Consider the following 24,090-nt stretch of genomic DNA (forward strand, 5'->3'; position numbering starts at 1 on the left):
ATACATGCAGATAGAGCACTCATATCCATAAAATAAATAAATAAAATCTTAAAAAAAAACAAAACAGAGAGAAGTGGAGGGAGTGTGACTCCAGGGCAATGCAAATGCCATTCTGCATGCTGAGTCAGTGAGAGGAGCAAGAGGGTGGCAGAGAGGGACAGAAGAGAGAGACCTGGGAGTCAGCCCCGCCCTGCAGCCAGGGCAATGCAAATGCCATTCTGCATGCTGAGTCAGTGAGTGGAGCAAGTGACAGAGAGACAGGGATGGAAGAGAGTGACCTGCAAGTCGGTGCCCCGCTGCAGCTAGGGATGCACTAGGCCAGGTGTCTCAAAGGGATTTCTAAGTGGTGCTGTAGAGCAAGCAGATGTGAGTCTCAAGGGGGTCATGTTGTGACTGAGAGGTAGCCATCATGGCTTATCTGTGCGGTTCAGGCAGGACGCTGGCAGTTGGGGGAGCTGATGATGCTGGGTCTCCGTGCTCACTGGAAGAGACCGAGTGACTGCATAAGTCAGACAGCTGTCGGCTCACTTGAAGAACTGGGGAAGGTAGATAGCTGGGGCCTACCTCAAGGCGACCGAATCCTGATCCTGGCATGGGGATGGTGTGGAATATTATTTTAACTGGGCAAAGATGTGTTACGTTTGCTTATGCCGCAGAATATTACTTTAACTGTGTAAAGGTGTGTTGTATTTAAGTTGCATTTGTTTAACGATGTAAGGATGTGTTTAATTAGGTAAAAGGTGTGTTGTGTCTGTTGCACCTTGCCTGCATAAGGCACCTGATTGGTCTAATAAAAATATGAATGGCCAATAGCTAGGCAGGAGAAAGAATAGGCAGGGCTGGCAGGCAGAGAGAATAAACAGGAGGAAAAATCTAGAGAAGGGAAGAAAACAGAGAACAAGAAAAAAGGAAGGCACAGGCCCAGGGCCAGCCAGGCAGTCACCAGTCAGTGGACACAAGAAGCAGGGAAAGCAAGCTATACAGAGGGAAAGAAAAAGCAAAAAGCCCCAAGGCAAAGGGTAGATAAAAAGAAACAGGTTTATTTAAGTTAAAAAGGCTAGCCAGAATGAGCCTAAGCTAGGTGGAGCATTCAGAACTAATAATAAGCCTCTGTATCATGATTTGGGAGCTGGTTGGTGACCAAAAGAGAAAGCCTGGCACGTGGGAAAGTCCGTGTACACTTGCAACGATGCCAAGACACAACACATGAGCTCTTACACAGCTCCCCAGGTGGTGGAATGGTGTCAGTCAAGAGCTTTGTGGACGAGCGTGAGGCCACACTGCTGCAGCCTTGGAGATGCTTGAAAGGTGGAGACTGCCCCATCCTTAAAACACACACACACACACACACACACACACACACACACACACACACACACACACACGTTGAGTAACGCTCTTCTAGGAAAGCCTGTCCACGAGAGGGCGCCCTGGTGACTGAAAATGACTTAAGCGGGAAATCTATTTTTTAATCGCATAAAAAAGGTTATCAAAGCTGAGTGTCACTTGCACTCGCCATCCCGGAAGGCTGAGACAGGAGGATTGTCATGAGTTTAAGACCTGAATGGGCTGGACAGTGAGTTCCAGGCCATTCTGAACTACAGTGAGACCTTATTTCAAAACAAATAATGGGCTGGGTGGAGATGGACCAGTTGGTAGAATGTTTACTGTATGAACATGAGACCCCCAAGTTCAGATCCCCAGGACCTACAGAAAAGCTGGGTGTGGTGCGTACATCTGTGACCCCAAAGGTGGACCTGGGGGCTCTCCAGCCCGATAGTCTTTTCAAAATGTGAGCTCCAGGTCCAGTGAGCCCTCTATCTCAGACAACATAAAGTAGATAGTGAAAGAACACATACATACGTGTCTTCTGTTCCCCATAAACACATGCATGGGAGAGAGTACCTGCATATACAAGTGCACACACATGCATATATCACACCTACCCATGATGCACAAAGTAACACACATATATCACACGTGTATTTCATACACACAGATGCGAATGTCACACATACAGATGCATATACTACACGCATGCATATGCTACAATATTAATTTATCACACATACAGATGCATATAGCACACATACATATACCCCACAAACATGCATAAGTCACACGCACAATATATCCTATATGCATATACCATACACATGCATATACACACAGATACATATATCATAGGCATGCCTAGATTACACAGATGCATACAGTATATGTACATATACCACACACATACATATACCATACATACAGACATGCACTAAATAAAATAAACTGTAATAATTTAAAAAAAAAAGACCTAAGCTACGTGGCCAGGCTTCTTGGGCGAGTTTACTGTCTTTGATATCATCATCTGAACTGTCCTTAGTCTACTCTGATAAAGGCTGTGCCGGGTGATTTCCTGTAGGTGGAGTTTTCCTTTCCCAACCATATGCTACCAAGTAAAACGGCGGTAGCTTCCAAATAACTGATTCAGAGACTTAATATAAATATAAATTATAAATGCTTAGTTAATAACTCAGGCTTGTTCCTAACTATCTCTTACAACCAAACGTATTTCTTTTTTTACCTTTTCTTTTTCTTTCTTTCTTTTCTTTTCTTTTCTTTTCTTATTTTTAGGTTTTTCGAGACAGGGTTTCTCTGTAGCTTTGGAGCCTGTTCTGGAACTCACTCTGTAGACCAGGCTGGCCTCGAACTCACAGAGATCTACCTGCCTCTGCCTCCCGAGTGCTGGGATTAAAGACGTGAACCACCTTCACCTAGCTACTTAACCTATTTCTATTAATCTATGTGCTATCCCAAGGCTTGTGGCTTTTACCTCAATCCCATTTTTTTTGTGTCCAACTCATTCTCCATCCAGCTGGTGACTCCTCTGACTCCGCCCTTCCTCATCCCATCATTCTCAGTTCGGCTTTCCCGCTTAACCTTTATCCTACTCAGCTGTTGGCCAATCAGTTTGTTTGTTAAACCAATCGTCACGACATGTATTCATACAGTGTCTAGAAGGATTATTCCATAGCAGTTTCCTGCTGGCAACGTGACAGCTACAGCAGTTTTGTGGGTCTCCTGCCTGTGGGGTGACACCCACTGTCACCATCTCCCAAGCAGATGTCCCCACGGGCCACTGAATGGACCTGTGCTTAAACCCCACATCCATCCTTGTCAATCACAAGCAGTGGAGGTGTGCCATAGCTGGCTTAGAGGAATCAGCATGTATATCACCCAGAGGGAATAGCTGGAGCAGGGAAACTCAGAAGAAAAACAGCAAGTCCCCAGATTGTTCCGTTAACAGGTGCTATGCAATAAATTGACAATTGTCACACACCACATGCTGACCATGTCCCCGGCATTGTGTATGGAAAACTATTAGTAAATGAGCATCATTTTATCCACAGTTTGTACGCCGCAAACTGCAACTCAGCACTGAGACATTCTTGGGAGACCAGGCGGTGGTGGCGCACACCTTTAATCCCAGCTCTCGGGAGGCAGAGGCAGGCGGATCTCTGTGAGTTCGAGGCCAGCCTGGTCCCCACGAGCTGGCCTCTAAAGATAACACAGGCAGCAAAAGTGCTGGGGTCATTCCATCAAACAACTGTATCCCAGCAGATGGGAGCAGATAGGGCTGCCTGAGGGTGCTGAGTGAATAGAAGGTTCTGGGATGGAATTCCTCATGTAGCCTCTTGTAGACACAGAGCAGGCCTGTCAGAAGAAGTTTTGGTGAGCTTACCTAATGCCGGGGCGTCTTGGCCACATATCTGAAGAAGGCCACCAAGGGCAGGCTTCTCTGTTGGGACTTCTATCTGCAGGATGCCTCCCCCCTTACGTGGGGAGGAATGTGTGTGACAGGGCTGTGACATGCAACAGGCCTGTGTGTGCTGGACCGAGCACTGTCCTTCCTGCCAGTTTCTGTAGGTGGCTGAAGGGAGAGCAAGGGGCCACTGACAAGTGAGAATGCCCGCACACCCCAGGACAGTCACTAAAAGTGAAGTTCCGTGATAGCAGGATAGAGTCTGTCAGAGGTATGTCCTCCTGATGCACAGAACTGGTGACCATATGACTACATGTAGCCAAAGGGACTTGGCAGACTAAAGAAAAACCTCGAGGTAGCAAGGGTGGCCCACACTACCTCAGCGGCTACATGAGCAGAGCGGAGATGTCCCCAGAGCTCAGAGGGAGCCCGAGAGGAGCCAAAGACCTTCGGCCGTCTCCGAACGTTCCGCGAGGCTCACAGTCCTGCTCAGCTCTCGACCCTCACCCGCATCATCTATGGTGGACTTGCATCTCATAGAGCACAGAGTGCACAGAAAATGTCAGGGATGGGGCGAGAGGCTGGGGGCATGGAAATGATGTATTTCTTACATTTTTAAATTGTTTTTATTGAATTATATATTTTCCTCGCTCCCCTCTCTTCCTTGCCCCTCCCCTTGCCTCTCCCATGGTCCCCATGCTCCCAATTTACTCAGGAGCTCTTGTCTTTTTCTACTTTCTGGAAATGCTGTACTATTTATTTATTTATGTTCATTCATTTATTTATTTTATTTGTTTATTCTTAGTTTTTCGAGTCAGGGTTTCTCTGTAGCTTTGGAGCCAGTCCCGGAACTTGCTCTGTAGATCAGGCTGGCCTCGAACTCAGAGATCTGCCTTCCTCTGCCTCCCGAGTGCTGGGATTGAAGGATGTGCCAACACCGCCTGACTGTTTAAACATTTTTTAAAAATTATGTGTATTTGCAAGTGTCTGCATGTGTTTGCATACGTGAGTGCAGTGACTTTGGATGCCAGAAGAGGGCATTGGGTTCCCCTGGAACTAGAGTTACAGGCCGTAGTCAGTCACCTGATGGTCTAGGAACTAAACATCAATCCTCTACCAAAGCAGTATGCTCTAAACTGCTGAGCCATCTCTCTAGCCCTTAAACATTATTTAATATAAAAACCAAGCCAATCGGGGGCTGGAGAGATGGCTCAGTGGTTAAGAGCACTGCCTGCTCTTCCAAAGGTCCTGAGTTCAATTCCCAGCAACCACATGGTGGCTCACAACCATCTGTAATGAGATCTGGTGCTCTCTTCTGGCCTGCAAGCATACATTCAGACAGAATACTGAGAATACTGTATTGTAGCACCACGAGGTGGTGTTGTAAGGGGCTGTTGTAAGGGGTTGCGGGCAGGCCTGTCTTTCATCCTGCCCAGCTCCCGCACGGTTAGCTTAGTACCAGAAATAACAACACACAAATTGTATTCATTTAAGCACTGCCTGGCCCATTATCTCTAGAGAGTTAGTTACTGACTAACTCTCATATCTTGATAGTATACATAATAAGTAAATAAAAATCTTAAAAAAAAAACAAGCCAATCGTGGTGGTACACGTTTTTAATCCCAGTGATTGGGAGGCAGAGGCAGGCAAATTCCATGAGCTCGAGACCAGCCTGGTCTACCCAATGAATTCCAGGACAGCCAGGGCTACATAGTGAGACCCTGTCTCGCGTCCTACGCCAATATAAATAAACAGATACGAACAAGCTGGTTGTGGTGGCCACTGGGTCCCAGTTACTTGTGAAGCTGAGGCAGAGGGAGGATTGTTTGAGAGTGGATTAGGCAACAGCAAGACCTAAGACCTGAAAACAAACCAACCAGCCCAGGAAGGAAGCTACCTTCAAGTCCCCCAGCTCAGTTCCCAGGACCACAAGAAAAACTAAAACAGCTATGCAGGCTCCAACCAGATCCACAGAAACACATAAATTGACAGTTCTTTCTCTCTCTCTCTCTCTTTCTCACCCTCTCTTTCTGACAGGCTCTCAGTGTGAAACTCAGGATGGCCTATAATTCCCTGTGTAATCCAGGCTGGCCTCGAAATCATGGTCTTCCTGCTTCAGCCTCCTGAACTGGGCTGGTGTTCTGAATGCCTGATTCTGTGTCAAACTCAGAATCAGGCATTCAGAAAACTCCCTGGTGTACCTCACTTGGCGATGCAGCTGAGGCCTGGGGCCAAACAGTGCTCTGTTTCTCAACAACAACAGCAACATTACCCAGATTTCAATGCCCACCGCAGAATTGCAAACCCAGAGAAATGAAAATGAAAGCCACGGTGAACCCTCCCCCAGCACTATTCACTGTCTTCAGGGAACACCTGTCCACTGTAAATTCCTCCCCTGAATACTTACTGCGAGCTTGCTTGCTACAAAGCTGTGTTCTTAGAGGCAGCCTGTGAGTTTGTTTTGCCTCTTTGTCTTCAGGGAGGGTCATCAGCTTAGCCCAATAGTGACGAGAGAGGCTGAGCAGTTGTAGTGAGATACAAAAAAAAAAAAAAAACCAAGTGCAGGTAAACATGCCTTGGTGCCCGCCAGCTAAGTGAGGGCAGTACTTGGCCTCTGGGCCGAAGGAGAGTCTCCTCCATGCCGAGTCTCACCTCCCCATTCCAGCCTCCTTCCATGAAAGACACCCAAAGGTGCAAGTCCACCGTCTCCCCACCTTGCCTCCTTGCCAGGTTTTCCCTATTGTCCCTCTGGGTCCTTGTCATTGGCCTGTCACTAAATATTTTATGTTGCTGACCTCCTTATAAAGTCAATCTGGGGCAGAAGTAGGGGAGCTGGAGAGATGGCTCAGAGGTTAAGAGCACTGGCTGCTCTTCCAGAGGTCCTGAGTTCAATTCCCAGCAACCACATGGTGGCTTACAAACATCTGTAATGAGATCTGGTGCCCTCTTCTGGCCTTCAGGCATAGGCAAAATGCTGTATACATCATAAATAAATGAACCCCCCCATAAAAAGTCAATCTGGTTCATATATGCAGGTGTGTGTGTGTGTGCGTGTGTGTGTGGCGTGTGCACCACAGCATGTGTCTGGAAGGCAGAATACAACTCTCAGGAGTTGATTCTGGATTTCTTTGGGGGCATGGAGGGCTACTGGAGGGTAGACCTCATGTTATCTGGTCTCTGTGGAGTTTGGTTCAAATCCCAGCTTCATACCTCTCTGCTATGGTTCCCCAGGCAAGCAAGAACACTCGAGTGAGGATCAAGTGAAGCTAAAATGGGTTTAATCAAATATCGCTCATGATTTCCAGGTAGCACAGATAATTTATAAAGATGCTAATGGGCTGTAGGTGGCAGCCACATAATCACGCAGCTGAAACAGGAACTCTGGGGGCCAGCGAAATTGGGTTGGACAGTAAAAGAGACCCAGGTAAAGGCTCCACGTGAGGCACATGCCTGTAGCCCCAGAACTTGCGAGGCAGAGGCAGGGAGATCCCCAGTATGAGGGCAGTAGACATTACATACTGGGTTCCAGCTTGGGTTACACGGCAAGACCCTGTTTCAAAGAGAGGAGGAGAAGGGGGAAAGAGATGGAGGAAGTGGTGGAGGAAGAGGAGGAGGAGAAACGGAGGAGGACCAGAGGTCACAGCACCTTCAGGATCAGGATACGCTGGTCAGTCAAGTCCTAAAATCCCTCTAGTTGTATTTATCTGGCAACTGTACTTTTGGAGAAACTGAGGCCCAGAAAGGGGAACAGGCTTGCCCAAGACAAATCAGGGCTCAAAGTCAGGTCCCTCTGGATTTAACTCATGCGTGTCTGAAGTTTTCAACACACACAGACGTGTATTGGGCTCCTACAAAGGCTAGATGGCCTTTTCTGCCTTGACAGCTGGGGGTGGGTCGGGGTGACTCCGCTTCCCCTTCATTGGAGATACAGCATGGGAGATGGCAGGGGTGTAGGACATCCATGGGGATATTCGTGTACGGAGCAGGTGTTCCGTGAGTAAACACCTCGCATCTGAAGGAAAGCAGAAACACATCCGCTTTGTACTTGTGGGATGCACCGAGACCTCTGACTCCATCCACACCCTCCAGTTAAACCTCCTTTCCCTCTCTTACAAGGATGCTTAGCGGACCCTGGGGTCAGAGGGTGAAGTGAAGATATCTAGCATGCTGCAGGTTTGAACCTGGTCGTAGAGGCCCAACAACTCTCTATGGCCTCCGTGAGAAATAGAGGAAAAAAAGGAATGGAGGAGTGAGGGGATGAAAAAATGAAATGGGTGGGAAAAATGAAAGAAAAAGGAATGAATGGTGTATATTTTATATTTATCTGTATTCTTCCATTGTTTTGGGGGTGCTGGGTGCTGGGGATTGAACTCAGAATTTTGAGAATGCTAAGCATACACAATCCCCGAGTTCCCCAGCCATGTTTTTTTATTTTTAATGGAATAGTTAATGCATACATATGTCCAATCAGTTATTAATAACTGCATTACAGTTATTAAAATCTTTGACTCCACCTCTGAACTATGACAACAGAAGAAATGTACCAGTGACTTGTAACTATGGAGACCAGCGGTTCTTGGCCTCCGTTGCCTATGGGACACACTCCGGGAGCATTGAAAATCATTTATTTTTTTCACTCTGGGCAGCTCCCTGGATGATTTTGATGTTCCTCCCTTCACTTCCAACTCTCATCTCCCCTACTCCCTGACTCTGGGTCATGACTGGTCTTTTTATTTTATTTTATTTTATTTTATTTTATTTTATTTTATTTTACTTTACTTTAAAAAAGAAAACACTATCTTTTTTCATTTTACATACTAATACCCAAACTGGCCTTGCCCTGTAGTCAGATTGATGAGTATCTTAAATGTCACCATAGAACCTTCATCCAGCAACTGACGGAAGCAGAGGCAGAGACCCGCAGTGGAGCACTGGGCTGAGCCCCACAGTTCAGCTGAAGAGTGGGAGGAGTGAGAATATGAGCAAAGAGGTCAAGACCATGATGGGGACACCCACTGAAACACTTTACAGACTGGTCTTGGCCCGTCCCTTTTCCCTACTTCAAGAACTAGCAAAACTTACTGTCGATTTCCCTCCCACCACGAAGGGGCGCCAGAGTAAAATTCCCCACTACTTCTTTTTCCAAGCGAGCGGTCGTATTGCGCTGCAAGTACTTTGGCCTTCGCGGCGCTCCGTGATCCGGCGGGCTGCCGGGCAACCGACCGGGAAACGGCTGGCGTTGCTGCCCCGGGCGCCGCGGGACTCTCGGATCCGGTGAGCGCGTGCTCGAGCTTAGGCTGGCGACTCTTCGCGAACTCGAGAGAAGTGCAAGTCTGAGGTTAGGCTGGGCCGAGGGGCAGGACGAGGCGTCCTCTATCGTCGCAGGTTAGAGAGGTCCGGGGGACTGACCTGACTCGGGTGCCGCTCAGGACCTGTAAAAAGTTGTATGTCAGGTGCTTGGTGCATACTGACCTTTACATCATTGTCTCTGGTTATTTTTGTTGTTTTTGAGACAGGTTGGCTTTGAACTCCTGAACTCAAACTATCTCTTCCTGTGTCCGCCTCCAAAGTACCTGGGACTGCAGGGGCATGCCCCTGAGACCTGCTTGCGCCCTGTAATTTTATGCAGAGTGTAAAAATCCCCAGTTGCCTACTCCAGCCTTGTCAGGACAATTCTTGTGTCTGTAACGTCCCTGACAATGGCTGGCCCGCTGCTGGGCACAGTCCAGGTTTATTTAAATTGATACTTTGCATCCTTAGTGGCACATCATTAAAACATGCTGGCATGGGCCTCGTTCTAAAGTTTCAGTCAGTCAGTTCTAGGGTGGGAATGTGAGTCTTAAAGCTGTTCAAAAGGTGCAGCCAAAGGTCGAGCGCCCCTCATAAAAGAGAGGAGAGCATTCAAGTGAGGGTTCCTGAGTTTGGAGCTGGCTCAGTTTCTGCCCACCGATGTCCCTTCAGATGGCACTCCCCACGCTGCCCTTTTACTGGTCCAGGAAGAGACCCCAGGATCAGAAAGTAGCTCGCCAGCGCCAGCGAGAGCAGGAGGCCCAACTTCGCCAGCAGTGGGAACAGAACAGCCGTTATTTCAGGACTTCGGATATCCACAGCTCCAAACAGGCGCAATGGAGCTCCGAGACCTCCTACCAGCGGAGGCAAGTATTGGTGTGTCCTGCCTGCTGGTTCCTACCGCTAACTGCTCAGGGGATGTGGCCTCAGGGCCTAGGGACTGTGGCTTATGACAGCATGAGTAATCCACGTGGTGATGCTATTCTAGCTGGAAAATGGGGTGTATGGGGGAAATAACCAGTGAAATAGCATGTATTTTGAAAAATAAAATGTATGCAGAGCAGTTGTTTTCTCTGTAGGTGTTTGTGTTTAAATACACGCCCCCCACAATTTATGTAGAAATGCATATGAAACTTTGGCCTGGGTGTGGCTGATGAACAGTGGGCTCCTTACCTAGCATGCACGCCTACCATCGTGAGAAGATGAAGGAGGAGAAGAGGATGAGTCTGGAAGCCCGGCGTGAGAGACTCAGGCAGCTTGTGCTGGAGGAGCAGGAGCTGCTGGCCGCTGAGCTGAAAGGGCTGAGGTTGAACATGAGCGTGCGGGAACAAAGAATCCAGGAACAGCACAGGGATCTGAAGTCAGCCCGGGAAGAGCGAAGGAAACTGGTACCTAGCCTTGGTTAGAGTGAGAGTGTCCACGGCGTGAGCCGATGGTTGCATCTGTGGGGTTATTCTTGGGAGCCTTGGTCAGATGAGATGACCAGGTGACTGTAGAGGCCATGGGAAAAGCACTCTTTAGAGAGAAAAGGTTTATTTGGGCTCATGGTTTTAGAGGGTCTCAAGCCATCCACGATGCGGAAGGCCATGCCCACTGGAGCTCACATCACGTTCATTCAAGAAGCAGAGGGCACTTTTGAAGGAGGGTTAGTCTATAACCTTCAAAGACATGCCCCAGTGGGCTGTTGCCACCAGCTAATTCCTCATCCCTTAAAGGTACCCCAGCTTCTCTGAATAGTGCCACAAGCTGGGGAGCTATTATTTTTGCTGTTGGGTTTGTTGTTTTGAACTAGTCTATGCAGTCCTGGTTTGCCTGGAACATTCTTTGTAGACCATCCTGGCCTCAAAGTCTCACTTCTTCACGCTGGGATCAAAGGTGAATAACCTACCTGACTGGGAACAAGAATCTAAAATGTGAAGCCTGGGGAATAGTTCAGATTCAGCCACTAAAGATTTGTACAAGGTGGGGAGGATAGCCATGTCTTGTTGGCACTTTCAGCATGTAGTTAGGTATTTCAACAATGATTGTCTCGCAACAGACAGACAAAGGAACCAGCAGTTGTCAAGCCCACGAGGCTTGGATATCTTTGCACATCTGGCCTGGTGCTAAAGTCTGGGAGGATTTTTCTCCTTTTCTTTCTTTCTCTTTCTTTCTTTCTTTCTTTCTTTCTTTCTTTCTTTCTTTCTTTCTTTCATATTCTTCCTTCTTTCCTTTCTCTTTCTTTCTTTTTTTCTTTCTTTTGTATTCTTCCTTCCTTCTTTTCTTTTCTTTTCTTTTCTTTTCTTTTCTTTTCTTTTCTTTTCTTTTCTTTTCTTTTCTTTTCTTTCTTTTTCTGAGACAGAGTTTCTCTGTGTAGCCCTGGCTGTCCTGAAAATCACTCTGTAGACCAGGCTGGCCTTGAACTCACAGAGATCCACCTCCAACTGCCTCTGCCTCCTGAGTGCTGGGATTAAGGTGTGCAGCACCGCTGCCTGGTTAACTTACAGTTTTCTGTTAGTAAGAAGCTGGAGTTAATACCAACCGTAGTAACCTGAGCTTGCCAGCAAGAGTGAGGGCAGACAAAAGGCCAGCACCCCCACTTTAGTGCCTTCAAGGGAAGTGTTTGGTGTGTGGTAGCTCCCTTCTCGGCCTTATAAGTCACTGTGAGTGAATCTTCCTTCCTCTGTTCAGTTCTGTGGTCCCACAGAAGCCTGGGAACACTATTTTATATCAAGTGGCTATGGTAACTAGTGTCTGTGTGTTTCAACTTGCTGTGTATTTGGAGACTCCCAGAAGGGACCAAGCCATACCATCAGATCTTAACTCTTGGTCCATTCTGCTCTGATGTCCTGTCCCCAGACTTGTGTGTATAAGGAAAGCAGACTTAAGTGGCAGATTGTTGATATTGCTGAATGGAGAAGGTCATGGCCTCAACTGACTTCTTCTGTCTTTGTGTAAATGAATGGATTTGAACAGCGATGTCAGATTCCTTTTGTGTTTTCTTGACAGATTGCTGAACAACTTTTATATGATCACTGGAAAAAAAACAACCCTAAGCTTCGAGAGGTAAGAATTAAGAGCCTTGCATTGCTTTGCCTGGGTAGGGGATAGTGTGCTTTCAGATTTTTTTTGTTTATTTTGCTTTGTTTTGTTTTGGTTTGGTTTATGTTTTTCGAGACAGGGTTTCTCTGTGTAGCCCTGGCTGCCCTGGATCTCACTCTGTAGACCAGGCTGGCCTCAAACTCACAGAGATCCGCCTCCACCTACCTCTGCCTCATGAGTGCTGGGATTAAAGGTGTGTGCCACTGCACCAGCTTTTGTTTGGTTTTGAATCTGGATTTGTGCTGGGTTGATACAGAGGAAGAAAGATCACCAGGCAGACGGTCTGGTCTGGTCAGACAGCACTGAGCAGTGGCCGTGAACTCTGCTGCACACACTGCCATTGGGATATGTTCTTTGACCCCAGACCTCTTCCCAACAGGCTACAGAAACCTAGGCAGGAGGGCTCAGGACATCTCTAAGAGCAGCTTCTGAAGGAGTATACAAGGGTTCTGTAGTACAGAGTGAAGAAAGGGGCTTCTGGATGGAGGAGGCTGGAAGACCTGGCCTGTGGTGCAAGAACAGAGCCAGGGAGCTGGAAAGGGCCAGATGGAACCGTGGTACCCAATAGCAGGAGTCCTGAAATGATGAAGCTGGTTAAGCAGATGGGGCCAGACCTTGAGCAGCACTGCCTGAACTCCTTCAGAGGCACTGAACCACTTTAGCAGTGTGCAGGGCCACAGCTGCATCCTGAGACATCTCTTTCCAGCTACATCCTGGGGCACCTCTGCACAGCTGCATCCTGGGACACCTCTGCACAGCTGCATCCTGGGGCACCCCTTCATAGCTGCATCCTGGGGTGCACCCCTTCCCAGCTGCATCCTAGGGCATCCTTTCCCAGCTGCATCCTGGGGCACCCCTGCACAGCTGCATCCTGGGTACTCTTTTTGGCAGCATTGTTGGAGTTAGCTGGGCTGGGGTGTGTGTGTGTGCACGCACTGCTGTTGGGTTCCTAAGGTGGAGGCCCAGACGGGGATGGAGGAAACAGGAGTCTGAGACCTGGGAACAGAGGGAGAATGTCTTGGTTTAGATCACTGAGCAGACTGGCTGGAGGATGTTAAGCCTGTTGCTGATAATGTTTATACACTTCAGCAGTGTTTGTACAAGTTTGGTTCGCCATTTTATGTAGCTCCTTATGTCTTGAAATTGCCAGTAGCAATTTCCAGGTGAGATGGGCTCAGCAGTTGAAGGTGTTTGCTGCCAAACCTGGTAACCTGAGTTTCATCCCAGGAACGACAGGGTAAAAGGAGAGAACCAACTCCCACAAACTGTCCTCTGACACACACACACATGCACATATATGTACACTAAATAAAAAAAATGTAAAAAATGAGAAAGCTGAGTGGGATGGTTCACTCTTTTTTTTTTTTTTTTTTTTTTTTTTTTTGAGACAGGGTCTTACTATGTAGCCCTGGCTAGCTAGCCTGGAACTCCTTATGTAGACCAAGCTGGCCTTGAGCACATAGATCCTCTGCCTCCTAAGTGCTGAGCTTAAAGGCTCTTGCCACCATCCACCAGGCTCTGGTTTACTCCTTTAATCTCAGCACTGAGGAGGAGGCAGAGGCAGGCAGGTCTGTGAGTTCAAGGCCAGCCTGATCTAAGCTACTACTTTGTTAGGGACGTTTTGGTGACCTGAGCTCAGGGCTGGCTCTGCTCCATCGAGCTGTCTCCTGGGCTCCTTTCAAATCGCAGTTCCTGAGAAATGCATCCTGCTCACCCGGGGCTCGGGAGTGCACTTTGGCCCGTCTGTTCAGGTTGTAAACTGGGCTTAGAAGCAGCTGGTCCTTTGGTTTTCTACCTGCTGAGTGTGCAGATTGGTTGTGTTGTTGATGATTTTATGGATTACTGCGTGTGTGAGAGGCACAAGTGTGCCCTGGCGACTGTGTGGAGGTCAGAGGACAACTTTGGGGGTCATTTCCCTCCTCCCACCTCGCTGAGGCAGGGTTTGTCTTCTTTCTGCCACTCAGCCGAGCACTCCAAGCTTGAGTCTGTTCTCTCGTTTCTGCCTCCCCTCTTACCACACACATGTGCCTCCACATCCTGCGTTTCACATAGTCGGGTTTGCAGCATGCTTTTACACCTTGGGTGTCTCACTGGCCCTCACTCAGACTGTTCTTGGGGTCGCCTTTCACTCCAAGTTCACAGTCATGGTCAGGTTCCAGCAGTCAGCCCAGACAGCCGCAGGCCACTTCAGTCTCACACAAGCCCACAGGGAAATTAATAGTCTCTCTTCCTCATCCTTAGGTTGAGTTGGACCTTCACAAGAAGCATGTGATAAATTCTTGGGCAACACAGAAAGAAGAAAAAAAACAGGTGTGTGATGTGTGCCCCTTCCATGCTGTGCTGTGGCTTCCTCCCCACCTCTCACTGGGTCTTGTTTCTATGCTTTTGTCTAGATGCTTGCTGCGTATGCAGCCTGAATATTTGCTTTGTGTGTGCCTACATGCATATTCATGGATGTGTCTGTGTGTACAGGTGTGTACATGCCTGTGTGGGTGTGTATGCAGGTGTGTGCATGTATGGGGGTGTGTGTAGGTGTGTGCAGGCACACATGTGGGTGTGTGTGCAGGTATGTGCATGTGATAGTCAGTGGAGAACCTCAGGTGATGCTCCTGAGGAGCCAGCCACCTTTTTTGAGATAAGGTCTCTTTCCCGGTGGACTACCGAGGACCTACAGGGACTCACCAGTTTCCCCTTCCCTGGTACTGAGACTATAAGCATGTGCCACTTTGACCAACTTTTCTTTTTTTTGTTCATTTGTTTTTTCCGAGACAAGGTTTCTCTGTAGTTTTGAAGCCTGTCCAGGAACTAGCTCCTGTAGACCAGGCTGGCCTCAAACTCACAGAGATCCGCCTGCCTCTGCCTCCCAAGTGCTGGGATTAAAGGTGTGCACCGCCACCACCTGGCTTTGACTAGTTTTTTTTAATTAAAATCTTTTAAAAAGTTATTCTTCAGTGTATGGGCATTTTGCCTGCTGTGTCTGGTGCCTGTGGAGGCCAGATTAGGGTGTTGGACCCTCTGGAACTGGAGTTACAGACTGCTGTGAGCTTCATGTGGGTTCTGGGAATTGAACCCAGGTCCTCAGTGCTCGTAATGCTGGGGCCATCTCTCCAGCGCCAGGATTCTAATTCTTACTTACTTTTTCTTTTTCTGCAATGTGTTTGAGTGTGTACCACATGTATAATGGTGTCTGAGAGGCCAGACAAGGACATCAGATCACCAGGAGCTGGAGCCCCTGGTGACTGCAGGAGCCTGATGTGGGTGCTGGGAACTGAACTCTGCTCAGCCCTTAACTGCTGAGCCATCTCTCTGGCCACAGCATCATAAACCCACATCGCAGGCAAGCAACCCTAGCTTACTGCAGCTCCTCTGGGGGTGAGTCCACAGCATGTGTGGATCAGTGGGGTTCCAGGCTGAGCTTACCTGGGTCTTACAGCAGCTGGATGGCAGCTGGGAGCTGAGTCTCTGCTGGCTGCATGTTGATAGTGTTGCCCTCTTGTAGCAAGAAGCCGCCGAGGAGCAGGAGATCAAGCGGTTTGAAAATGAGTATGAAGCAGCCCGCAGAGAAGCCATGGAACGGATGAAAGCCGAGGAAGAGAGGAGGCAGCTGGAGGGGAAGCTTCAAGCCGAAGCGTTGCGTCAGCAGATGGAGGAGCTGAAGCAGAAGGAGATGGAGGTGAGGGGGTCGTCCTGGCCTGAGTGGGAAACGGGCATATTTAAAGCCGTTCTGAGATGGCAGCAGTGGTGGGGTTCTGTGCACGGATCCCCACTCTAGAGCTGGATGCTCTCCTCTCGTGTGTGTGTTCCTTCTCGGCTCTGCTGTGACCCTCCATGGCACACTCAGACTTTGGGACATTGACAGCCTAGTGGCTCACCTGACCACTGGATCGGGGTTTTCCAGTGGAGCATGCTCTAGTACACTATTCTCCTGGTAGCAGGTCTGGGTCTCAGGATGGGAGCTATCAGGGATTCTGGTCCAGGAGGCTGGCTTTGACAACACTGGTCTCCTGAGTCTGCTGTTCAGATGGAGGAGGCCTCACCTCTTTGGTCTCTGTTTCCCTTTTCCTTAGCCCCAGTGTTTTAGTAACTAGAGACTGTCCATCACTAATTCTAGATCCTAGAGACAGGGCCTGAGCAAGGCTGCTGTGTGCGCTGAGGAAACAGAAATTGGAGTAAGCGTAGACCAGCACTCGGAGTCTCTTGGACTGGGCCAGGCTTGTAGGATAGTTTAGTTAAGGTGGGACTCGGAATTCCATGGAGGGTCCATGAGGAGGCCAGGCTGTGCTCTTGTAGAGCTTGCCAGAGATGGCGATGACACTTGATGACCCATCTTCCTTGGGCTTACTATTGTAACCACAGGCATCCAAGCTGAAGAAGGAGCAAGAGAACCTGCTGAAGCAGCACTGGGAGCTGGAGAGACTGGAGGAAGACAGACGGCAGATGGCGGCTCTCCGGTGCAAGGCTGAGCTGGGGTGTGTGGGAAGCCTGGGCTCTTCCCGGAGGGTGGGTCTCCGCAGAACCAGAGGGAGTGTGGCTGGTGGAGCAGTTGTCGATTGGTCATGCCGGACTGAAGCTGCTCGATTCCCACCTTAGGCGCTTCTTGAGACATCAGTACAATGCCCAGCTCCATAGGCGGACCCAGCAGATCCAGGAGGAACTGGTGAGTGAACCGACGTCCTTTGGAAGCAGAGTTTTCACTGCTCAGGACCTGAGCGCATCCTCAGGAGAATTAAAGCACAGATGGGCCATCTCACTGGCCTGGTCCTCAGGTGTTGATGGGAGAAACGCTGGAGATGATGCAGATGTTAGTTTGCTTAACTAGCAGTCATTTCGCAGTGTGGACACATGGAACAAAGTGCCTGATTCTGGTTCAGTGAGGCGCCGAGCGTGGTTCTTGCCCATCTCCAGAGCTGGCTGCTTTGGTTCACATTCTCCTGTCTGTTCACACCCATAGAGAGGCGGTTCCTCTGGTGCTCAAGTCCCAGTGTCCTTTGAGCTGTGTTGCTCAGCACATTTGTTTTTAGCGAACACTGGTTAGGCTTCTTATTGGCACTGATCCTGTCATGTACTTCAATGAGCTTGTGGGTGAGCACACTCGGACCTCCTGGCTGTCTGCCTCCTTCGGTCAGACCATAGATCTGGTGCCACTATTCTGCCCCCACTCCTGAGTTCCCCTCACCTTTTTATTGTAGTGTTGAGTTATGTAGACATAGATAATAAGTCACTTCCTGCCAGTGGGCATTTTGTTTCTGGTTTTCCCATTTCCAGTAGAGCTGCCGTTAGCAGTTGTGCATGTATTTGTGTCCATACACAGCTGTACCCCCTTCTAAGAACTGAGGCCAAAAGGCGTTTTAAAATGTGTTCTGCACGTCCAGGGGCATGCGCCTCTGGTGGCACAGGTGGTAGGCGTCACCTTAGTGGGAAGCTTCTGGGCCAGTGCAGTGCCTGAAGCAGACCTTGTGGTTACCCAGAAGCAATCCGGCCCCTTCCCTTCTGTCCTGAGAATGCATCAAGCCCTGCATGGCTACATCTGTGGGACATGCAGAAGGGGCTGAGCAGCGAGGCGGGCTCCTCTGTCCGAGCATAGAGCAGAACTCACTTGGCCCCACCATCCATGGCCACACCCCTTCCTCCAGGAGGCAGATGGGCGGATCCTGCAGGCACTCCTGGAGAAGGAAGATGAGCTGCAGCGTGTCCAACTGGCGCGGCGGGAGCAGGCCCTGGCCGATGCAGCCTGGATGAAGCAGGTCATCGAGGAGCAGCTGCAGCTGGAGAAAGCTCGGGAGGCAGAGCTGCAGCTACTGCTGAGGTGAGGGGGCATCTGCTGGCCTCTCCCCTGCCTCTGTGAGATGCCCTCAGGTCACTGGGTGGGCCACCTTTGTTCTCACATCTCCCCTTGTAGCTCGGCATCCCCAGGGAACACGTTTTTTCTTGTAGCTGATGTTATTCAGGGTGGAAGCCACTCGGGCTCAGAGTAGTGAGCTGCTCATCTAAAGTCTCAAAACCACGTGAGGAGATTGCTTCCATCATAGAAATGTTTATGCTTCTAAGGTCTGTAACATCAGCCTGGATTCTAATGTGCTCCTGAAGACAGCCCCACCATGTTGCCTTGGCTGCTCTCCATGGGGCCCAGGACTAGGACTCTGGCCTATGTGCCCAGCTTTGGGATCTAAAAGTCTACCTCACAGATGGAAATAGCCAAATAACAGGCGCTATGCATGGATATCTGTTGCAGGGGTTTCTGTCCTGCCTGGTTCCCGCAATCATTAAGTCCCAAAGAAATCACACAGAGGTCTACATTAGTTATAAACTGATTGGCCCATTAGCTCAGGCTTCTTATTAACTCTTATAACTTATATTAGCCCATTCTTGTCTATGTTAGCCACGTGGCTCGGTACCTTATTCAGTAAGGCAGTCACATCCTGCTTCTTCTGTGGCTGGGTTGGGACTTCAGAGGAATGGGCTTTCTTCTTCCCAGAATTCTTCTGTTCTCATTGACCTGCCTCTACTTCTTGTCTGGTTGTCCCGCCTATACTTACTGCCTGGATACTGACCAATCAGTGTTTATTTAAAATATAATTGACTGAATACAGACCATTGTCCCACACCAGATATCCAGATAGTGTTCTTGGCCCTGACATTCAGCCAAGTGGTGGTTATACAGCCCTTGGAGACCCAAGGAGGTTGCTAGCTGCTGCCAGGTGAGCCAGCAGCCATCCTCGGAGGGTGGTGTTTGGGCGTGGGCACAGGTAGTGCCTTCCCCCTCCCGTCTCTGGTCCTATGTTTATTTACCTCAGTGCTAAATGACTGTGGTACTTTTTTTTTTTAATTTAAGGAGATGAAATATTAAGTGATGACCTAAACGACCACAGAAGTGCTGTCCTTGGCGTGGGTGTGTTTGCCTGGAGCTCAGCCTCTGTGTGTGCTGTCAGCCATCCCTGCCTTTGGTGGTGGTGTAGAACTTCTGTTGTCCCCTTGTGTCTGTCTAGGGAGGAGGCCAAGGAGATGTGGGAAAAGAGAGAAGCAGAGTGGGCTCGCGAGCAAAGTGCACGGGACAGACTGATGAATGAGGTAATTCCAGCTGAGGGACTTGGAAGGCTATTGGTCCCAGGGGTGGGGATGTGTGCAACCCTGCTGACTAAATCTGCTCTGGTTATCTTAAGTAGCATTTAAGTCTCTCTGTAGGTAATGCTCAGACATAGAGCAAGAACAAGTGGGCCGTCCTTAGAGCCCTCTTCTGTCTCCTGTGACTCGCGCATGGCTTCCTAACTCCATGGGTGGTTCCCACAGTGCTGTTTGAGTCCATGCCTTTTCACCAGCACACCTCTCGAAATGCATCAGCCAACACTGAGCGGCTGCATCTGCAGCCCTTCCTCCCTCCTTGGGTGGATATTCTCTGAGTCACTTGCAGGGCACCTTCATGCAGGAATACGTGTTCCCTGGGGCCAGCAACCAGCAGTGTGCAAGGCTTGCAGGGAACCTGGCTGGGAGCCTTTGTCAGCCCTGCACTGATGCTGTGCTGAAGTGGGCTGGAACGCTGAGTTCCATGTGCTCAGTGTGTTGCATGTACCTTGTGGCTCCCAATCTTCCTCAGTGCAGTTTTCCCTGGTTGTGGCCACAGTATGTGCCCTGCTCGGACAGTGCAGGTGTCAGGTGTGTCTTGTGGCTTCTTGATTCCTGGGCCAGGGCTACTACATCTCACTGCTCTGGGACCAGGCCCAGGTTCCAAACAGTAGCAGGTGTTTGCTACTTGGAGTCACAGAGGATGGCGTGACTGCATCCCGTCGGCTGGGCTTGCCACTGGCAGCCTGAGGCTCCTGTGTACCTGTGGAGAGGGCCCCCAGTGTTCCCCCTTCACACTGCTGTGCCCTTCAGGTTGCTGTCTTGGCTAGGGTTTCTATTGCTATGATAAAATACATGATTTAAACCAGTTTGGACAAGAAAGGGTTATTGAGGTTTAAACCTCTCAGGTCACAGTCCATCACGGAGGGCAGTCGGGGCAGGATCCGGGGCAGGAGCTGATGCAGAGGCCATGAAGGGTGCTGCTTACTGACTTGCCCCTCCTGACTGGCTTAGCTTGCTGTTCTATACAATTTAGGACCATCTGCCCAGGGGTCGCACCACCCACAGTGATGTTTCATATTCTTAAACTAGGAAAGTGCCCCGCTGACTGGCCTGTAGGCCAACCTTGTGGTGGCATTTTCTTGACTGACACGCCTCATCCCAGGTGACTCTAGCTTTTGGAGAGTTGGAAACAAACAAAAGTAACCAGGATAGTTAAAATGTCTGGGAAAGAGCAGTGACCCACACTGGGCCTTGGCTCAGGTCTGCTGCCTGTGTGTGAAGATGAGGCTGGATTGATACAGATGAGGCTGCAGCCAGTGTGAAGCTTGGACTGGTGTCTTCACCTGAAATGCAAACCTTCGTTTCCCCTTGGCCAGGTTCTGACAGGGAGGCAGCAGCAGATACAAGAAAAGATCGAGCAGAACCGGCGGGCACAAGAAGAGACCCTAAAACACAGGGAAAAACTCATCCAGAGTCTGGAGGAGGCAAGGCAGGCAGCTCAGCGTGCAAAGGAGGAGAGGGAAGAGCTGAAGTCAGCCAGAAAGCAAGAGCTGGAAGCCCAGGTTGGTGCTGAGGGTGAGGGCAGTCTCCACAGGTCAGGACACAGAGGTGGGAGGAGAGCGGGGGAGGATAGCAGGCCCCACGAGGTTCTCAGGACACTGCAGGACAGCGCTCCGAGTTCCGTGACTCAGTTCTTTGCTCACTCACATCCAAATACCTTTTGGGTTCTATAGCAGCCCTGGCATTTTAAAAGAGTTATGTGTTTGAATATGGGTTTGTGTACTTGTGTGATTGCCCAAGGAGGCCAGTAGAAGGCACTGGATCTCTTGAAGCTAAGTCACAGGCAGGTGAGAGCCACTCACCTGAGCTTGCTAGGAACTGAACTCGGCTCATCTGTAAGGACAGTTTGTTCTAACTGCTGAGCCATGTCTCAGTGGCACAGGCACTATTCTGGTTCCTTAGTCTCTGTGGGGACCATGCTGATGGTCACGGTTACTTTTTCCTACCTCATTGCTTTCCAAACACACCTCTGCATACGGAGTTTTTACAAGGTCCACAGCACCGTCTCCATGGCCTCAGGTTCTCATCCTGGCTGCTGGCACTTGCCATCTGCCTCCTTGCTCAGAGGCAGGGCTCGGCCCCGTGGGCCTCGTCTCTAGTGACTGTGTTCTTGGTGTCCAGGTCGCAGAACACCAGCTCCAGGCTTGGGAAGCAGCCCAGCAGGTGAAGGAGGAAGAGGAGGAGATCAGGAGGGCGGAACAGCTCTCCGATGCTCTGCTACAACAGGAGGCCAAGACCATGGCTGAGGAGGGCTACAGGCCCAAGGTAGGCACCCGCCAGGTGATCTGGCCACCGCGGCCCCATCCTGGGCTCTCCTGTCCCCTCCCTTGTGTCTGTCTTCTCACTGGTTATAGACTCAGTACAAAGGCCATTCCTTGACTGGGCCTCAAGTGGTCCGAATGGTTTGGCTCTGGTTCCTGCTGCTTCCTCCTTTGCAAAGACAGAGGGCCTGATCGCTGGTCTTGTACCTGTCCACCCTGTTGGACAAAGTATGATCTAGAAGAATGATGGCCATCGCTGGTGAGAGCTGACAACAGGACCAGGTGCCGGTTGCCCAGTGAAGCCAGGAGACAGGAGACGACTTAGCTGCCTCCCCTTTCCCTCTACTTCCTCTTTCTATGCATTTTATGTGTTGTTCCTGAGTGACTTGTGTGAGCCCTGAGCAGGGCACCTGGGAGGCTGCCATGCCTGGATTAGGCTCTCTAGAGTGGGTGGAGGGACTCGGGCCACCTGGCCTCTGGCATTCTGAGGGGTGTGTGCTGCAGAGAAAGGGCTGACTGCTTCCCTGTCAGAGTGAGTGCTGGGGTGGAGTAAGACTCTTCCGTTTGCTGTAGAACTTCAGCGTTCCACCAGCAGAGGGCTCCAAGCACAGGGAGGAGCATTTCCAGAGTGCCAGGGTCAGGGCTTCACAGGGCACACAGAGTGCCTCATCTGTGGCTCAGAGTCAGGGCTTTCTCAGCCGGAAGTTAAAGCTCAGTCACGCGCTCCTAACAGAGCAAGAGGTCAGTTCCCAGAGTTGCAGACTGTTGATCTGATAAATTGTATACTTTCTTTTTTTTTCCAGCCTTATGGACACCCCAAAATTGCCTGGGACTGACGTTAAGCACACGGAAGCATGCCAACTTGATAGAAAACTCCAGACATTTGTACCGTACTTGTTCTGGCCAGGGCTCAGGGTGCTGCTGTGTCGTTTGACCAGGCCTGTTCAGGCACATCATGGTCCAGCTAGATGTCAAGATGCCTTAGGTGTGCAGCACCCAGTGAGCACCTCCCCTGCTTTCTTCACCCAGACAGGTCTTACAGACAGAGCTACTAAGAACAAGTGGTATTCCAAGGATGGGATGTGTAGGTTCCCCTCGTTGCGCCTGCACATATCAGCCCTGGGGAGGACCAGGCAGAGAGAGGAGGGGGCCTGTTAGGCTTTAATAAGTTGTTCTGTTGAAGGTAGACTTGTAGGTCTGGGTGCAGTTATTTCAGGTTATTAGTTGCGGAGCTCTCAAGGATCATGTGTGTGTGTATTGTGTAAGAGCCTGGCAGCCTGGGTGTCAGGAAAAACCGGCGACAAAGAAGCTCCTTGTTCTGGAAGTGCTGTGAGAATTCCCGTGGGCTGGTGTGTGGATGGCTTCCCTGGCAGCCTATGGTCCTCAGTCTAGCCCCAGCCCCGGTTCCACCAGAAAGAAACAAGTCCCACAGAGCATTAGAGCATGCCACCCGAAAAAGAGTCCTCAAGGTCACCTGGTGGGCGAGCCTGGTAAAGGCAGGGGCAATACTAGGTTCTCCAGAGTCTGGGGAAGGCCTGTATGTAGCCCTGTGGGAATTATGTGCCCAGAGGAGCGTGTGACCCTGGAGAACCACAGATCAGCCCATCCTCCTGTTGTTGGACCCATGTGCTCAGTTCCCAGCTCTCTTCTGCAGACAAGCTGTGATCTTTGCAACATCAGTGGTATCTTTATGACTTGTACTTTTCCATGCCCTTCCTCTGGGATTCAGTTTTCATTATTGTATTCCAGATTCCATACCTCAGTGAACTCTAGCTAATTACAGGGCCTTCTCTCTGGTTACAGAAACAGCCCAGGTCCGAGGGCTGCGTCGCTTTCCTCCCTCCCACTGTGCAACCCCATCCTGTCTCCTCATTTCTCACTGTGGTTCTCGGATGTGGCCCCTGCGCAACATTTTCATTAGGCACTTGTGAGTTCCCGCCTTTTCTAATGCTCACTAATTGTGAACCAAAGCACAGGCTGTCACTGCTGTAGGAGGGAACTTAAGAGGCCAATGCATACATCCACATCACGGTCTTCCCCTGGTCACATTTCATAGGTTACATTCACTTTTCTTGTGAAAGTGGTACCCTCGCCCTTTATTTCTTTGTTTTTGAGACACTGTTTTTCTGTGTCTGTCCTGGAACTTACTTTATATAGACCAGGCTGGCCTCGAACTCACAGAGATCTACCTGCCTCTGCTTCTGAAGTCATGGGATTACAGGCATGTGCCACTATGCCTGGCTTTTCCCTCATATTTCTATGGGAACCACAGAGTATCACTAATGGTTGTATACTGCTCCAGGCTAGACCCCAAGTGGCCAAACACTACACACGAGTGACTGAAGGTTTATTGGACAAACATTGTTTTTACTAGCATTAAAATGATGTCCCACTGGTTCTCTATGTTGTTGTATCATTGTTTGTGCACGCATGCGTGCGTGTATATATGTATACACATGTACTTTTGTGTGATGATGTGCAGTGGGGTTAGAGGAAACTTGTGTGCAGTCACCTCTCCTACCTTTATGAAGGTCCTGGGGATGAACTGGGGCCATCAGGCTTGTGTGACAAGTGCCTTTAAC

General features: G+C 49.7%; 1 protein-coding gene across 4 annotated transcripts; it reads left to right on the forward strand.

Annotated features, from left to right (window-relative positions):
* Window positions 1–8,897: 8,897 nt before the first annotated feature.
* On the forward strand, window positions 8,898–23,911 carry Tchp (trichoplein keratin filament binding). Of its 4 annotated transcripts, none has more exons than XM_048449765.3 (13): window positions 8,898–9,029; window positions 9,717–9,910; window positions 10,222–10,432; window positions 12,033–12,089; window positions 14,367–14,435; window positions 15,625–15,798; window positions 16,482–16,594; window positions 16,716–16,782; window positions 17,759–17,931; window positions 19,112–19,193; window positions 20,564–20,749; window positions 21,369–21,512; window positions 22,312–23,911. In XM_048449765.3, the coding sequence occupies exons 2-13, from the start codon at window positions 9,717–9,719 to the stop codon at window positions 22,342–22,344; spliced, it is 1,503 nt and encodes a 500-aa protein (XP_048305722.3). In that variant the 5' UTR covers window positions 8,898–9,029; the 3' UTR covers window positions 22,345–23,911. The 4 variants fall into 4 exon arrangements, with proteins under 4 accessions (XP_048305722.3, XP_048305713.3, XP_048305705.3 ...); XM_048449756.3 differs by having other exon boundaries at window positions 8,923–9,140; XM_048449748.3 differs by having other exon boundaries at window positions 8,923–9,093.
* The last annotated feature ends 179 nt before the right edge of the window (window positions 23,912–24,090 follow it).

Source organism: Myodes glareolus, chromosome 2 (assembly GCF_982192425.1).
Source record: "Myodes glareolus chromosome 2, mMyoGla1.1, whole genome shotgun sequence".
Taxonomy (NCBI): Eukaryota; Metazoa; Chordata; class Mammalia; order Rodentia; family Cricetidae; genus Myodes; species Myodes glareolus.

Excerpts from the sequence above, each read along its gene's own strand:
- Tchp (XM_048449765.3), top strand. The coding sequence starts at position 9,717 with ATGGCACTCCCCACGCTGCCCTTTTACTGGTCCAGGAAGAGACCCCAG. Across the intron at positions 10,433-12,032 it reads GGGAAGAGCGAAGGAAACTG|ATTGCTGAACAACTTTTATA; the intron begins GTACCTAGCCTT and ends TTTTCTTGACAG. Across the intron at positions 21,513-22,311 it reads AGGAGGGCTACAGGCCCAAG|CCTTATGGACACCCCAAAAT; the intron begins GTAGGCACCCGC and ends TTTTTTTTCCAG.